This window comes from Coffea arabica, chromosome 11c, assembly GCF_036785885.1.
Source record: "Coffea arabica cultivar ET-39 chromosome 11c, Coffea Arabica ET-39 HiFi, whole genome shotgun sequence".
Taxonomy (NCBI): Eukaryota; Viridiplantae; Streptophyta; class Magnoliopsida; order Gentianales; family Rubiaceae; genus Coffea; species Coffea arabica.
The window spans coordinates 43,790,634-43,806,768 of record NC_092330.1 but is presented as its reverse complement, the minus strand read 5'-3'; the positions used below and the strand labels follow the sequence as shown (position 1 = coordinate 43,806,768).

Genomic DNA, 16,135 nt, shown 5'->3' with positions numbered 1-16,135 from the left:
AGTCAGAACAACATTCTATTGCATCTCGGAGCTCAAACTGCAACTCAAGGATTTGTAACATTCCTCCTCAAAAGAAAAACAGAAATTTTTAAAATCAATACGCGTGTAATGCAGCAGCACCAGCAGTTATCCTTCCAGTACGGAACTAATAGCAGTTTCCGAAACTGCGGGTTTTTGCTTGTTTCCTTATTTGATCTTAAAAAAGACAATGAGCTCGAGAATGAGTTAATTTCTGCATATTGCACTTGCAGATTGTCGGAGTCACCTGTACTTCCCCTTGACGGATCTCGAAAACTCGAAACATGTACGAAGACGTCGGTAGCTACCAGCTACCGAAATTCAGCACAATCTGCGAACGGCATTCATCACCTACCTAGTGGTAGAGACTCTACCATACGTAATAAGCAAAAATAAGAAACAGTATTGACCAGTAATTAACTGCTACAGAACTCCTTCCTCAACACAAGTGTGAAAGACAAAAGAGGTACTTGCATCCACACTCTCTGGACAATAAAGCCCTGATCCTCTGGCAAGGAAATTGTTATCACAAGGTGTAGAAGTAAGTGTCAAGCATCCACGGGAAAAATTACATCCACCTCAACGATGCCTCATCATTGATCTAACAAGTTCAATGATCCGATAATACTCAAAGAACAAACAAGACTTTGAACCTTCAAGCCCATTCCTAGTAGACCGATTGCCTCCCGCAAGATTATTGCAAGGGCTCCCACCGATGATTAAATCGAAACCGCCAAATGTCGACATGCATTTCTCTAGCTCATGTGCAGTGAGCATTCGGATATCATGAAAGTGAATTAGCTTGCCCTGTTGATTGGTTTCATCCCACCAACTTTTAAGTATTTTTCTGCAAGTTTCTGATATCTCAACAGAAACAACATTCCTGAGGGGAATCCCAAGCCGGTGCAATGCCACTTCAGCTCCACCAATTCCAGAGAACAGTGATAGCACGCTAATTCCGTCAGGGAACATGCTCTTCAACACGGAAAGATGATAAGCAACTGTGTCAACCTGACAGAAAAATCCAGATAGTTCAGATAGACTTTATTTAGTAAAAAGTAAAAACCAAGGAACACAAAATATTCACTTTACGATATGCTAACCTGGAAAGCATTACCAAGGACTGTATACTGTTCTGTGCGAGAAATTCCTCCACCACGTGTGTGGTTTGGCGGGAAGCCCATTAGCATTTCCATTTCATGGGGTTCAAGTGGTGCAACCTTATTCTTTCCAACCCAAATCAAGTTCCATTTTTTGCACTGTTGAATAACATACTTCTTAACACCGGGTAAAGGCTCATCATCACCCGATTTCTCAACTGCCTTCTTTATCCTATCCGTGAGTTTTGCACTTCCAATACATGTCAGTATACAATTCAACTGCATTCTTTTGTCCCAAGAAGGCCAGTACTGCTTTGTATGCGGAAGTGCCTCATGTATGGTAGAAGGCGGGGTGGGCAAGAGTTGGGATCTATTTTCGATGGGAAGGTTGTGTATGTAGCCTCTCTTTCTTGCAGCTGCACAGAAGAATTTTGAGTCTACAAACTCAGGATCTATGTAATATAGGAAGCGTGACATTGTGTGCCAAACTCCTTTAGGAGCGAGTGCGACATTCTCAAAGTAAAAATATGGCCGGCCTTCAGCTTCATCAGGAATTCTTCTTTGAAACAAAACAGGTGATGGCTGATTTGGGACTCCAAATCCTACCATGGGATTTGGCAGATGAACTATCTCATTATCATGATCCATTGGCTGTTTCTCAAGATACTTGCGTTGTTTTTGGAGCTTCTGCATTTCATTGTCATAATACTTCCTCTTCTTTTTTGACATGTAAACAGGTCCATTCAACTTCGGGAAACCAACGAGAAACATCGTATAAAGTTGATTCAGAAACCTGAGATCACTTGAGCATGTAAGCTCACTCAGAAAGAGAACACATACCTTTTGGTGCTGATGAATCTTATTGTCGTAGGACAGTTCTCCAAGCTGAGCATCTGTATGATACGCAAACTGAGCAGCACTGATAAACTCTACTAGCTCTGCTATTGGGGTGTCTAGGCCTGGTGGATCAGTTGATGTTTATTATGGACAAGGTACTCAAAAATCAAATAACCCCCAATAGAGAAAAGTTTACATGACCTCCAAAATCCAATCCAGTAGCACAGAAGTTTTTAACCTTATAAATTTACTCATCATTCAGAAGTGCCATTCTTAAGGACAATTCGTTCGGATAAAACCCCCACATTTTGCTCCTGGGGTAAAATATAAATAGACATAAAACAGTCAAACAAGTAAAACATAGAATACAAACTGCATCTATCAATAGCAGCCAAAGCCTCCTCAGCTTGGTAGCCCATCTCAACTAGAAGAGACACAGTTCTGTCCTTTTCAGTTGATAGATTTTTGAATTCCTGAATGGAAAAGAATGAGAAAAAAGATCAGCATATACTTCTATCCATGTAAAAGAGCACTATCAAAACAGGAAATTGCTAAATTGTCAAGCGTCCACTCGTGGCCTGCAATTAATTAGTCCTTGGAAACTCCAAGCTGAACTCCATTGTTCTTTAATTTTACAATAATTTGTAATAACAGGGTAACAAAATTTTATTAGTAACATCAGTCAGTCATGTTATAACAGAAGAAAAGAAACACCTCGTTTTCACAAATTTCCTCATCAGGGTAGACATCCAAGACATTGCTAGCTAGCTCAGCATGGCATGGATCAACAAGGACCTGCTCATCCTCTGGTGATTCCTCAAAGGTCTGCAATTCAGGTACATGTGCATTATGAACACACTCTATAAGGCTGAATGGAAAGATTTTACTTGCATATTAGCTTTGTCAAATCATGCTTTTGGCAGTCACAGCTTGACGACGAGTCTAAGATAGAGGATAAGCAATTGAAAAAGGTCTATCAACCAGAAGTGAAAGGATAATACTAGTGCTCTTATGCTGTATAACCACATACCAACTGATTATTCTAGGTGATTTAAGATATTAGAACTGTTATGCAATTTCAAAACTAGCGAGCAGCAATACTTTACCTTCAGTTTTAATCTACATGATAACATTGTTGATTCCCCTATGTTATAAGATATATACTAACACATCTTGTGAAAATGGAATTACGTTTAAGAAATAACTTTAAACACATAGAGTAATTGAATAAATTTTCCTGAAATAGAAAATTATGTTTCAAAGACAACTTCTGATACAGAGTCACAGCATCAAGTTTTCTGGACTATCGACACATAGCTTATCCCCCAGCCTCGAAAAGCTTAAAGAAAAACCATGAAAAGGTCATAGATCTTTACTTGAGATCTGTCTCAGCCTGCATAAGTGGATGCTAAAAAACAATAAAAACACCTGGATGCTTATGCATATGCAAGACTGACAAAGTGCTGCAAGTAACTTTAGAGAGAGCAAAGAGTTGCTTACCTTATATGTCAAAAGAGCATCCAGCACTGCTCCTTCATTTTGTCCTGACAATATCAAAACTAAACTGAATTAGATTTTTCCAATGCACAGAAACCCTATTAGCTCAAATCAGGAAAGCAAGAATTACCATTCTCCTTTACTGCTTTGATAACCATTTCCTTTGAAAATCCCATTTGCAAAAACTGATGAATGGTGTTTGAGCCTCGACAGTTACAAGAAGAACTCGACTGGAATTGACAAGTTCAGATACATTAATACGAAATCAGATGGTCCGACAACAAAATAACAACATCACAAATCCTAATAGGGAATCCACTATTTAGCACCAGCTAGCACTGCATGACAACAAATACTAAACGTTAACTGCGTTCTTAAAGGTTTACACTCAGATTTTCATACCTGTTAAATGCAGTACGCATCTTATTGGGTATTGTAAGCAAGCAATGTCAGCAAAAAAGGAAGAGTAAGAGAGTGTTCAAGTTTAGTTCATTACCGGCGCAAAATCTGCAATTTGATCTTGATGTGAACTAGAAGAGGATATGTTATCCACGTCAAGTTCATCTTCCGTATTCCATTCAATGCTATTACTTTCAATGCTTGATGAATCCTTCAAGATAGGCAAATATATAGATGCTAAAGCTATAATGAAATAATTAAACCAAAAATGTAATTACAAACTTCACCAGTTCTATGTTTATGGAAAAGCCACCATATACATGCAATTAAGCAAGCAGTACTAAGCAATGATATGAAAAGAGGAAATTGTAACAAAACTAAAAGTTAACCCAAGTTGTCTCTAAATCTGACATGCAATACAACTTCTAAGTTTTCAGTTTCTTGTAGTTTTATAATGATATATCCCAAAGAGGATTCGCCATTCAATCTAACTTTGGAATAGCTGATAGTGTGCTAAAAAATCTAGAAAAGCACAAGTAATTAATAAGTAATGAACTCACACCTGAAATAATCAAGCATTCAGATAAAATATGGTAAAAGCTGCCCACGTAGGTGTTCTCTAAACAAGATATAGGCTCAGCTTACCATCTTTAACCGTAATTTGGATTTCCTTAGAAGAATTACAGTCTGTGCAAAAGAATATAGCCAAATATTAGTTTGTAACAGAGTAAAAAGCTCTATAAACCGAAAAAGTTTTGCCAGGAACTGAAAAGAATTTGAAGTTACAAGGACTATAACATGCACATCTAGGAACTGAAAAAGCTTCAATGTCAGATCCAAAGTAAATAAAAAATTCATAGTAAAAAATGAAAACAATTAGAACTTCAATGGAACGGGAGAAAAGGCAAGCTTGAAAGATCAATAGTTTCATTTTTTATCAAAGATCCAAACGGCCAATACTTGACTCAATCAGTGGTCAGTAATTAAAGAATCAAAAGGTAAACCAAATTTTTTGAAATCCAATAATTAAATGTAAATCCCACTAATTCTCTAAACAATGCATTCAGTCAGTACACAGTAGACATCAGGTTAATGTTTCTCCAAAGCAACTTCTAAACATTCATAGTTATGGGCCATTAAAAATTAGATTCTTCCCTGATGACTCTTGCTTAATAAGCTATTCTTTTTTGGATACAAAGGAGAGGCAAATGCCTCTTAACACGGTACTAAGCTATTCTTACAGGCATACGTAAAAATCAGCTAAATGGGCACTAACCAAAAAAAAAAAGAAGCTGAAACTCGGGGGAAAAGAAAAAGAAAAGCAGAAAAAATGATCATTACTTGAACAGAGTTTCTTTTGCCCAAGTAAAATAAGTAAAAAAAAATTCTAAAATGTTTTGCAGCTTCATGAGTTCATCACACTCTTTTCTGGACATACACCGAACACATCAAGCATTCTACAAGCCACCAAAAAAAAAAAAAAAAGCGAAAAAGTCACTAGCTTCCCATTCATTTTATCTACTTTTTTGGCCGACATACAAATGTTCTAATTAAAACTGTATGAAACTCTCTGTTTTTTCAGATTTCCAGAGACCCAAATGGAATGCATGCTTTTTCTTTCATTTTCATGTTTTAAAGCCTTTAAGTTCACCCATATCTCTGAAAATTCGAGATGGGCTAAAAACCAACATCTAAATAACCACGCCTTCTTGTACACCTGGCCCATTGTTTTTCCACCGAAACGATGCTTAAATCTTCATTTTGAGACCCACAACTCATCTCGGAGTCTTTTTTGCATAAAAAAGCCGAAAATTTAACAGAAGGCCATAAAGTATGATCGCCACCTTTGTTGCTAAGCTTCAGTTCAAAAGCGTGATTTACCTATTAAGCAGCAAAAAAAACAGAAAGAAAGACCGAAGATGAGTAGAAAGCCAGGAAAGATGACCCAGAAGGAAGGATTTTGACCTGGAATAGTAAGGGGATGAAAATGGTGGAAGAAAGAGGCAACTATTTGAGAATATGGACGGAAATTTTCGTACACCTTTTCTGCTGCAAGTTACGCAATGCAAGTAATGCAACGGGCATGAGGAGGCTACAGGCAAAGGACGGATGGAGATTCGAGAGGGGGCCACCGCCCCGAAGTCCTACAAATTTATGATTTTGTCCCCTAATGTTTTTCTTTTGATCACAAAGCTTCCGTTTGGTAAATATGAAATGTAACTTAACAATTAATGCTGATTATCATGAGTCATGTAAATGAAAGAAAAACAAATTACAAACCACTCTTTTTCCCTTTATTTCAGCCCAAATTTCTTTTTGGTCCTTGTGATAAGTGATTTCTCAAAAGCTTGCTTGAAAAAAATAAAAAGATTTCAATTACAAAAAAAAAAAAAAAAACTCACAATACTTCTCAATACTTCACACTCGTCATAAATCTTAACTCAATGACCACCACCAATATTGGTGGGAAGTCAGGGATCAAATCTTGCTTCCGACCTTTACCCACAAAAATGTGTCAAGCCATTTTAATTGGTCTCCATACGCATGCACTTGAATAGACGTAGCGGGAAAGGAAAAAAAAACAGACTAGTTGTGTGAGAAATAATACCCCGGACAGACTAGGAGGAAACGTCTGTGATATATGGAACAGCTCGGCTCTTTTTGATTTCAATTTTTTTTTTTGATTTAGAGGAGTGGTAGCATTCTGTCAGGGAAGTGACAGTTAATTTAATGTGAAAGAGTTGTACAAGATAGGTAATTAAAATGATATAATTGTCTTTTAGAAATAAGGGTAAATTAATTAAAACATATTGAATAACACAATTTATTTACGTCAAACCCCTTCTCTCGCTCTATATATATTAGTCGAAAACACCAAACATCCTTGGGTTGACAGGTACCCCCGTTTGGAATGTGAGTTTTTTGGGTGTTTGTCTAAAACTTTACTGTAGCTTACTGGAGAAGTTTTAAAAAATTTTTTGAGAATACTGTAGCTAAAATTTTTAAAAAACTTGTAACAGACAAACTTGACAAAAAACTTGACTTCCAAACAAGGCAACAATACAATTGGGTTCAGTTTTCAGGTTCCAAATACAATACAATTGAGTCAACAGTTGCAAAGACGATGTAGGTCTGCCTAACTTGACTGTGATTAACAGGAAGTGTGTTCTTCTTTAAAGACAAGAACAATTTTTTGAAATAATTGCAAATCCAAACGTAGCCCCCTATTTTTCCAAAATACCCCTTGTTCACCACCTATATCATTGGCAACCTCCACCACCCACCCCCACTATCTACCTCCACCACCAAAACCTTTTATTTAATATAACAGTTTTTGCTTTATTTTAAAACTTGTGGGTGGTAAAAACTAAAACACTACTAGTGTAGGTAGTATTTTATCAAAATTTTGTCCTCCTAAAACACCCCTCTAAAACAATGCCAAACAGACCCTTCAACAGCTCGTGGAACAATCGCCTTGTGTTCTGTTTGTTTCAGAAAAATACCCGGGGAGGGATGGATGATGACCGTGACCAATGACGGAGCCAAGGGGGACTGACGGGAGCCATAGCCCCTTAAGTTTTGAAAATTTTTATTTATAGTATATAAATATATGCGTGAAATAAAATTGATTTTTCATAATATTTTATAATATTAGTTTTTTTATGAAAGTTTATATATATTTATAATTAAAATTAAAATTGATTTTTTAAATGTCATATATTTAAATGATTGAAAATTATTTTAAACATAGCATATTAAAAAATGTTGACCCTTCTAAAAAAAAAAAAAAAAAAAAAAATCCTGGCTTCGTCACGGCTCCGTCACTGGCCGTGACGTAGCCGCCCGTTGTTTCTGTGCTGCTGCCAGCAAAAGCTACTGTCAATCTTAATCCAGACTCGAACGCAACGGACAAAAGTTTCGTGGCACATTTGTAATTAGCGAACAAAGACGTGTTTACGGTTAGCTGCATTTTCTGCCGTTTAGCAGCCAACAAACAACCACAGCGACACCACACGAGCTTCTCCTCCATTGCTCTTCTCTCAGGATACGGCAATCTCACGCCTCCAGGAATATTAGCAGAATTCAAGGTAATTCCTATTTTGAATGCTAATATATCCTCAAAACTCTCAACTCTTCGTATATTGATATAATGACCACCTGGGTTGGTGACGTCTTTCTGATTAGTGCTGCGGTTTCGTGTTTATTTATTTCGCCATACCATATTTGCATGACTCCAAAGAGTCGCAAATTCACTGGATTTTATTATGCAGCTGATAAGTAGTAGTATCGGGTAGGCCTTCTTTTTTGGGCTTAGTAGTCTATTGTATGCTTTGAATTCTAATTGCTAATGTGTTCTGCTATCATCTTAGTTTCTGATTATGGTAATTTCTTAAGTGTTACTGGTAGCGAGTGAATTGTGTGATCTAATTCAAGCTATTATCCCTTGAACTGGAGATGGTAGTCCGTTTTTCGCTCTATCAAGGACGTCAGCTCAGGATTCAGACTAGATGAAGCCTGGGAAATTCAAGCCTCTTGTTTAAATATAGACACAAATACAGATAGCAAATTGATACGATATGAGGAAAGCCATGTGCCAACTCTCCTTTTACCCTATTAAACTTTTGGGTGCTTCAATAAAGACCGGAAACATATTTTTCTGAGTAATTATTAAATTGATGCAAACTTGATATATTACACGTGATGCTTACTTTCCTGGTTTTCTGCTTTCGGTTTGTGTAAGTCGTTCGGTATCATGCATTCGGTGCATCTATACTGGTTTGATATAATTTGGATGTAATTTTCTAAATCTTGTTTTGGAGAGTATAAGTGGGTTGTGGTGGCTGGTAGTTGTGATTGTTGATCGAAATTGTTGCTATGAGCAGGTAACGCTTTTCGAGAATAGGGAATTGTCTGTGTGTCCTAAAGGAAGCAATGGGATCCGAGGGGACAAAACAGACAGTAACAATTCATGTGACGGGATTCAAGAAATTTCAAGGGGTTGCAGAGAATCCTACCGAGTTTATTGTCAATAACTTAAGAAGCTATGTCGAAAAGAGAGGATTGCCCGCTGGTGTCAAATTAGGAAGTTGCCTAGTTCTTGAAACTGCTGGAGACGGTGCACTTCCAATGCTTTACAAGGCCTTGGAGTCTGTGGTCCCTGTGGACGATAGTTTGAGTGATGAACGAGTTGTTTGGGTCAGTTTAGACATTGCTCTTGATTTCGAGAACTGAGGGTCATACTTTTATTTGCACTTATCAATTTGAATTTATTTTAACAACTTGATGTTTGAGAGATTTCAATTTAGCCACCTTTTTTTTTTTTTCTGATTTTATGTGGCTTCTTCGTCTTTTGTTTTATTTCTAATTTATTTTTTCCTCATATTTTTGTAAGAAATGTATAAGATTTTGCAATTTAGAAGTCCTACTTTACTTTTTTCAGCTTCACCTGGGTGTAAATAGTGGTTCACTGAAATTTGCCATTGAACAGCAAGCAGTAAATGAGGCCACTTTTCGTTGCCCTGATGAACTTGGATGGCAACCTCAGGTGGATATAATGGTTTTTGGATCGAAGTGATGTTGATTCAACACTGGTTGAGGCTAATGTTTTCTTTTTTCTTCCAGCAACTGGTCATAGTTCCTGGAGATGGAGGAATAACTCAAACTAGAAAGGTAATTTTCCTTTGTTGTTTGCTCAAAGTCATTGTCCTGTTTCATGATATGTACAGTTCCACAACTGTTAGTTACTGTGTGTTAGATGATGTGATTAATAATTAGCACCTAATCATGATATCGCCGAAGTGGTACTAACATGACCCGGGCATCCCGTGATTCTGGGTTCGTTCAAGTGCATTTTGATTTGATAATGGACAAGTCATTTAGCATCTATAAGGCGTCTTGCAGTTGAATCATGCCAGTGAAGGAAAGTAGATAATAAGAAAATAGATGAGCTTCACAATTTGTATGCTTCAAGCCAGCATCTGCATTACCAGTTAACTGATTAAAAGTTGCTGAAATTTCTGCCCAGCTGAGGACTAATAAAATGCAACTGCCTGCTGCAGGACATAGTTTTTCAAGCATTTATTATATTTTTAACCATCTGTACCGAGCTTTCTATGCATCATTTTTAGCAAAGAAATGCATTAATTGTCATGTAGTACTTGAGTAGACACTTGTCTGGAGTTGCTTCTGGCAGTTAAACAGTTGACCTTGGGGTGCTCGCTTCTGCCATGCTGTAGTTATCATTCAACCCTAATTTAAGACACCCTGAAGCATCTTTGTTTTCTTGTTGATTTGGAAAAATCCCATAATGGTTTAATGAACTTATGTGAATGACTTAAGCTAACCATTTTCTTCAGTTGCTTTGTATTCACAATTCTCTCTCTTGTTTGTCCCTAACTTAATTTGTTGTGGTTGTTGAAGACATCCTGCTCTGTTGACGCAATTCTGCAGTACTTGAAGAAGAAGGGCCACGATGTGATGATATCTTATGATGCAGGCCGTTTCGTTTGTAATTATGTATACTATCATTCTCTCCGTTTTGCAGAGCAGAAAGGTCATACGTCTCTTTTTGTCCATGTTCCTCTGTTTTCCAAAGTTGACGAGGGGAAACAAATGCAATTCACACTAGCACTTCTGGAGGCTATAGGATCGAATTGTTGATATACATATACTTTCTTGTGTTGCTGTTGTTTTCTTCTTATGTAATACACACTGATGTGTAAAACAAGAAGGTTTGGTTTTCCTTTGGTTACTGATCCTGGAATGTCTCTGATGTTTCTTCTCAGACTGAATATATATATATATCGGTGTTCAACAAATAATTGCATTTTATAACTGGACTTTCCATTTGAAATTAAATTCTTCTAATGCGTATAATGTTGCGGTGCAGGTAAGAATTTTTCACTTTTTTCCCAGACAAGGAAAAGTCGTTCGTTCAAGGGAAAGAAGAACTATATCTTTAGCATCTGTCCAAAGAAAACTACTAGTACTTGCTATCTTTAGCATGGACAGAGCAAAAATTATGAAACCAGGGGACCTTGCGAGAATGAAAAGAACAACAATAGTAACTAGCCTGCATCCCTTCTCTATAGCTTGCTGTCATGGACAGAAGAAAAGAGAATGTGGATTAAAAAAAAAAACGGCAGATATAATTTAAATGATGAAATAAGCAAGCGGAACAATTTGTAATTGGAAAAAAAATTGATTTGTATGAATTTAACGAAGAAAAGTTAAAGCATCAGCACCGTGCTTTAGCTTAATGTCAAATATCTGGCATTGAAATTCTCCTGGAAAATGGGAAGTTTCTAGCTTAAAAATAATACCCTTTACTGTTAGCGCCGCTCACAATGGAAAAGCAGAGGATGCAAATCTGCAATCCACTTAATTTTCTCTACTCCAATTAAGTGACCTCAAAAAGCCTAATCAAGGTTCCTCTGTCTCTCTCTCTCTCTCTGATTGCCGATTCAGCTCATTGGTTATGTTGGTAAAAGTTCCAGTGATGATCTGCGCTGATGCACAGGTGGGATCCTCGTCTGTGACCTCATGCACAACATCAAATAAAAGGATGCAAGTCTTCTAAATCAGGAAAACGGCGGTGGGCTTTCTGGCGATTAAGCATTTTGGCAGACTTTTTAACGGAAAATTTTTTTTTTTTTGGTTTACTGGTCGGTTTCACGACATTGGGGGGCCTGTGGATGAGGAGTAAAGCGAAGGTCTTTAAACATTTTTCAAACCTTACACTTGAAGTGTAGGCATATGGAGAGAAAGTGTCAATACCTTCATGTACTTTCAAGCCAAGCCAGACATTACCACACAAAATTTCCCTCTTTCAATTCGTAATCTGAAGATATATATTAATCCCCAATGGCCTCATTTTGTTTATGTAAATCAAACGGTCTAGCAAAGCACTCAGAACCCATAAAAAGATGGCCAAGAAGTTAGTTTTTATTTGTGTGCTTGTTTTGCTTAGCCTGACAGGCAAAGGTGGAGCAGGAGCAAGGTTGTCGGAGGAGGCCAACATTTTAAGGAAAGTTGAGGATTTTGACGTTGAAATAGGAGGAGGAGATGACGATGTTGAGTTCCTTGAGGAGCCATTTTGGGTAAGTGAAAGAGGGAACAAGGTTCTCGTCAATGTGGATACCTTTGGTGCTGTTGGAGACGGAGTTGCGGATGATACCCAGGTGACTGACTATACACAACTTCTTAACACTCTCTTACCAGCAGCAGCGTGTTCTGATAAAAGTAAATGCTCGAAAGTCCAGTTTCTTTCATTTGCTGATATGCATGAGAGAGGTTAGAATATGAGGGGAAGGTTCTGATGGGATTTTTTCTTTTTGTAGGGTAACAAATTATATTTTAAGAGGCTAACTGGCTTTTTACAATAACTGGATCATATATTTTATAGGTGTTTAATTTGTCAAGATTAGAGTGTTCCAATGCAATGAATCGAAGCCCAAACAGATTATTAGCTGAAAATTATCTGATGCCTATTTACAGACTGGTTGACTGGTCTGGACTATGTATCTCAATCGGAAAAAAATACACTTTACTGAAACATCATAGAAACAAAAATATGACAGTTTAGTTCAGTTTAAGATAATCTGGATTTAGACTTTTGGACATAGCGATATATTTACTGGAACCAAATTTGACGGTCATTTGAACCAGCCTAATTCATGATTCTATTAGACATATGCTTGACTGGTCACTTCTTGCAACTTCTGGTTAAGACTTTCGCTCTATACTCTTTTCAGGCATTTGTAAAAGCATGGAATCAAGCTTGTTCTACACGAGGATCAGTGCTTTTGGTTCCCCAAGGGCGGCGTTATCTAGTGACTGCAACAAGATTTAAAGGGCCTTGCGAAGGCAAGTTAGTGTTTCAGGTAGTAACTTGTGAAAATCTTTACTTGATCCTTCGCTGCCTTGAGAATCCTTTTTTTTTTTTTTTTTTAAAGTAGGGGAGGGACAAGATTTAAGTGCTGCATTGAGAAGAGAATCCTAATCTTGCAACCACGTCCTATTTGAGACTTCACTTTTTTTTTCCCTCCCCCCTGTGCTTATGTTTATTGTGACTAACCAACTGCTCTTATGAACTTCAATCCAGATTGAAGGAACAATAGTTGCACCAACCGAGCCCAAAAACTGGGATCCAAAAAACCCACGACTTTGGCTCGGTTTTTACAATGTCAGCAAAGCTCTCTTCCAAGGTCATGGAGTAATTGATGGCTCAGGAAGCAAATGGTGGGCAGCATCCTGCAAAAAGAACAAGTCTAATGTAATTCTCATTTGTTACTAACATGTTTGCCAACGATTGCTTTAGAGAAATACTGACATTTGGTTTTTGTTGTTCCTTTTCCTTTTGAAAGCCTTGCAAAGGAGCTCCAACGGTAAGAGTCTGATGATGACTTCAAACAATAACACATGAATGATCCTTGTACAGAATAAAGAACATTTAAATGATTTGTTGGGGTAAATATTTAATGCAGGCGTTAACTATAGATTCAAGCTCAGCAGTTAGGGTGAAGGGCCTTACAATTCAAAATAGCCAACAGATGCATTTTGTCATTTCAAGATCAGACTCAATACGTGTAACAGGTGTAAAAGTTTCCGCTCCAGAGGACAGTCCCAATACTGATGGAATTCATATCACTGAATCAACTAACGTGTTACTCCAGAATTGCAAAATAGGAACAGGTCCTACTAATCTGCCTTATTATCCTCTCATGATTTCATGAGATAGCAACATTCGAGCTTGTTGTGATAGATCATTCTCAAATCCATCTGCTTCATTTATCTGATGAAGACGATCTAGCAATTTATTGAATTGGATATTCAGTTTCCTATTCTGTCAATTAGCTCTTACGTAATCTAGTTTGTTTCTTTTTTTTTTTTTTTGTAAATTCCTGATGAAATAAGGTGTGAAAGATCAAAATGTAGAACTGAAATGAGTGGCTTGACGAGTAAGTTTTACAGAAGGCCCCGCATAAGAAATCCACTTTTGCATCTTACTGCATGTTCTTGAGCTAGCGTCTAGAGGACTAAGCGCTAACATAATCATTTTGGTGATCTTTAGGTGACGACTGCGTCTCAATTGTTAATGGAAGCTCTGATATCAGGATGAAGACAATATATTGTGGACCTGGTCATGGTATTAGGTATCTTAATTCTTAGAAGTATTTCTCAATCAGTTTAGACTCTTTGTAACTACAGTTGAGTCTCAAACTGCAGCATCATATTTTCACGTTGAAGCAATTAAGTAGGGGAACTTATTAAAGTCGAGAAGCTTTAACACAGTACTGATGAGCCTCTTTGTTGAATGGCACCAGCATAGGAAGCCTCGGGAAGGACAACTCTGTTGGCATAGTGACGAAAGTGGTTCTAGATACGGCGTTTCTTCGAGGTACTACGAATGGCCTCCGGATCAAGACTTGGCAGGTAGCTTTTCCTTCTGAAGTCGTAGCGGTACTTAGTATTATGAAGATGCTAGTTGTACATAAATGCTGCCACAAGAATGGAAATAAAAGCTTTGGATCTTATTTCCTCCTTTCGAAAAGGGTGCAGCACCTCATTGTCGCTGCAATTTCAGCAAGGCTAAATGTGTTTTAACTAGCTAAGACAGGATATCACCATGCTACGTCCAAACTTTGTGGCTTACAACAACTTGAATTCACTCCCTCAAAGAATGCTTTCTCTTGGATTGCTAACTGACAACAAGAAAAGGAAAAGTGAAGATAATTTCTTGAACATTCTTTCTAATCCTTCATAAAAAGACACAATAATAATCCTTTAGAAAAAGATACCATTAGAAGAAGTTAGTTTCTGCTAATTATAGCACGTCCAGCACTCAGTGTGGTCTTGCGATGAGATCGAGAATGATTAAAAATGGTAGCTCTGCAGGGAGGATCCGGGTATGTTCGAGGGGTACGATATCAGAATGTGAGAGTAGATGACGTTTCAAATCCCATTATCATTGACCAATTCTACTGTGATTCGCCGACACCTTGCCAGAACCAGGTATGATTCACCCTCTAGCTTCATGGTTTTCCAGAATAGCCGGTTAATTGGGAACCGGAAGGACTTTGTATTTTCTGCTCTCTTTGGTGAATAAACTCTGAATGATACTAAAATTCAACCCAAAAAAAAAAAAAGTGCAGGCAATTGTTTATCTACTCATCCTTAAAATATCCTGACAACGACTTTTTATATCCAGAGTTCTGCAGTTGAAATAAGTGAAATCATGTACAAGAACATTAGCGGGACTTCCAAAAGCAAAAACGCCATGAAATTTGCATGCAGCGACACGGTTCCTTGCAGCCACATTGTGCTGAACAACATCAACCTAGAATCTAGGGATGGTACTGTAGAGACTTATTGCAACTCTGCCATAGGGTTTGGGTATGGATACGTGCAGCCCTCTGCGGAATGTCTGACCTCATCAGACAAAGAAAAAATCGTCAAGCAGGAGCCTGAGCTTGCCCAAAACAGCCAAGGCTATCTCATTCACACTGAATTGTGATGCAGATGCGTCGTGCAACTGCTACTGCATGACTATACTGGATAAGTTCTACGATTAGTTGCGGAGGATAATAGCATACCATTGGTTGGAGTCACCTGAGATTTCAAGTTCCCATCGAGATTTTACAGTGTAACTGTGTCTTCTAACTTTACCGGGATCATGCTGAATCCAAGTCAGGAGACTAGTAAAACAGACTACATTATTGTAACACTATAATTTTTCGCAACGGATCTTCTGTCCCACACCCTGTGCCACTCTCTGTCTCACTTTTTATTATATTGCTATTTCTCATTCACAAACATCATGATTTTTTGAGTTTGTTAAATTTTGTGTATTACTCAATTAATAGTTATTGAATACGATATTGTCGAAAATTTTCAGTTAGATGAGATTGACTACAATTATGCGAAGCGTGGGACTATTTTGATCACCATCGTGCATGCAAATTATTGATTGCCACCAAGAAACTGTTCCCCTTGGAGTCGATTTTCTGATATCTGGGAACACCAAAGATTCACTTGCATTGCAGAGCGACAAAAGAAACATCCGTTGTCATTGATTGCACATGAAGATATGTTGCAATATGCCAATCTATAGAACTTTACAAGAAGAAAACTAACAGTAGTTTCGCTGGGTCCTTTGGAGCAAATAATGTACTTGTCGGTCCATCCAATTAAGATTTGATTAATGCTACCAAAAGAATCTCCTCTGCAACAAAATATGTGGAGAAACAGAAAACATCTTCTTTGCTCTTCCTACCTAAAAGGAC

At 37.7% G+C, this 16,135-nt stretch overlaps 3 protein-coding genes across 7 annotated transcripts; 2 read left to right on the top strand and 1 right to left on the bottom strand.

Moving 5' to 3' along the window:
• Nucleotides 1-423: 423 nt before the first annotated feature.
• On the bottom strand, nucleotides 424-6,000 carry LOC140016438 (DNA (cytosine-5)-methyltransferase DRM2-like). 4 transcript variants are annotated; one of them, XM_072069955.1, is made up of 10 exons: nucleotides 5,817-6,000; nucleotides 4,497-4,538; nucleotides 3,949-4,062; nucleotides 3,583-3,682; nucleotides 3,456-3,499; nucleotides 2,670-2,780; nucleotides 2,329-2,428; nucleotides 1,959-2,077; nucleotides 1,122-1,865; nucleotides 424-1,029 (listed from the first exon to the last, which is right to left on the bottom strand). In XM_072069955.1, exons 2-10 carry the CDS (start codon nucleotides 4,497-4,499, stop codon nucleotides 598-600), a joined length of 1,767 nt encoding a protein of 588 aa, XP_071926056.1. In that variant the 5' UTR covers nucleotides 4,500-4,538; nucleotides 5,817-6,000; the 3' UTR covers nucleotides 424-597. The 4 variants fall into 4 exon arrangements, with proteins under 4 accessions (XP_071926056.1, XP_071926058.1, XP_071926057.1 ...); XM_072069957.1 differs by having other exon boundaries at nucleotides 1,122-2,077; nucleotides 4,414-4,538; nucleotides 5,733-6,000; XM_072069956.1 differs by having other exon boundaries at nucleotides 1,122-2,077; nucleotides 4,414-4,538.
• A 1,747-nt stretch (nucleotides 6,001-7,747) lies between these two features.
• On the top strand, nucleotides 7,748-10,606 carry LOC140016924 (uncharacterized). Of its 2 annotated transcripts, none has more exons than XM_072071201.1 (5): nucleotides 7,748-7,939; nucleotides 8,735-9,047; nucleotides 9,292-9,396; nucleotides 9,474-9,521; nucleotides 10,272-10,606. In XM_072071201.1, exons 2-5 carry the CDS (start codon nucleotides 8,784-8,786, stop codon nucleotides 10,509-10,511), a joined length of 657 nt encoding a protein of 218 aa, XP_071927302.1. In that variant the 5' UTR covers nucleotides 7,748-7,939; nucleotides 8,735-8,783; the 3' UTR covers nucleotides 10,512-10,606. The 2 variants fall into 2 exon arrangements, with proteins under 2 accessions (XP_071927302.1, XP_071927303.1); XM_072071202.1 differs by having other exon boundaries at nucleotides 7,754-7,939; nucleotides 9,340-9,396.
• Nucleotides 10,607-11,705: 1,099 nt separating this feature from the next.
• On the top strand, nucleotides 11,706-15,650 carry LOC113717809 (probable polygalacturonase At1g80170). Its single transcript, XM_027242622.2, has 9 exons — nucleotides 11,706-12,031; nucleotides 12,605-12,733; nucleotides 12,955-13,125; nucleotides 13,217-13,237; nucleotides 13,337-13,544; nucleotides 13,924-14,005; nucleotides 14,177-14,285; nucleotides 14,748-14,864; nucleotides 15,061-15,650. Exons 1-9 carry the CDS (start codon nucleotides 11,777-11,779, stop codon nucleotides 15,364-15,366), a joined length of 1,398 nt encoding a protein of 465 aa, XP_027098423.2. The 5' UTR covers nucleotides 11,706-11,776; the 3' UTR covers nucleotides 15,367-15,650.
• Nucleotides 15,651-16,135: the final 485 nt, after the last annotated feature.

Coding starts and splice junctions, on each gene's coding strand:
- LOC140016438 (XM_072069954.1), bottom strand. Junction 3,683..3,948: donor AAATTGCAGATTTTGCGCCG/GTAATGAACTAA, acceptor TGTCAATTCCAG/TCGAGTTCTTCTTGTAACTG. Junction 2,781..3,455: donor ATGCTCTTTTGACATATAAG/GTAAGCAACTCT, acceptor CCTGAATTGCAG/ACCTTTGAGGAATCACCAGA.
- LOC140016924 (XM_072071201.1), top strand. CDS start 8,784: ATGGGATCCGAGGGGACAAAACAGACAGTAACAATTCATGTGACGGGA. Junction 9,048..9,291: donor GTGATGAACGAGTTGTTTGG/GTCAGTTTAGAC, acceptor TACTTTTTTCAG/CTTCACCTGGGTGTAAATAG. Junction 9,522..10,271: donor GAATAACTCAAACTAGAAAG/GTAATTTTCCTT, acceptor TGGTTGTTGAAG/ACATCCTGCTCTGTTGACGC.
- LOC113717809 (XM_027242622.2), top strand. CDS start 11,777: ATGGCCAAGAAGTTAGTTTTTATTTGTGTGCTTGTTTTGCTTAGCCTG. Junction 12,734..12,954: donor AAGGCAAGTTAGTGTTTCAG/GTAGTAACTTGT, acceptor ACTTCAATCCAG/ATTGAAGGAACAATAGTTGC. Junction 14,286..14,747: donor TCCGGATCAAGACTTGGCAG/GTAGCTTTTCCT, acceptor GTAGCTCTGCAG/GGAGGATCCGGGTATGTTCG.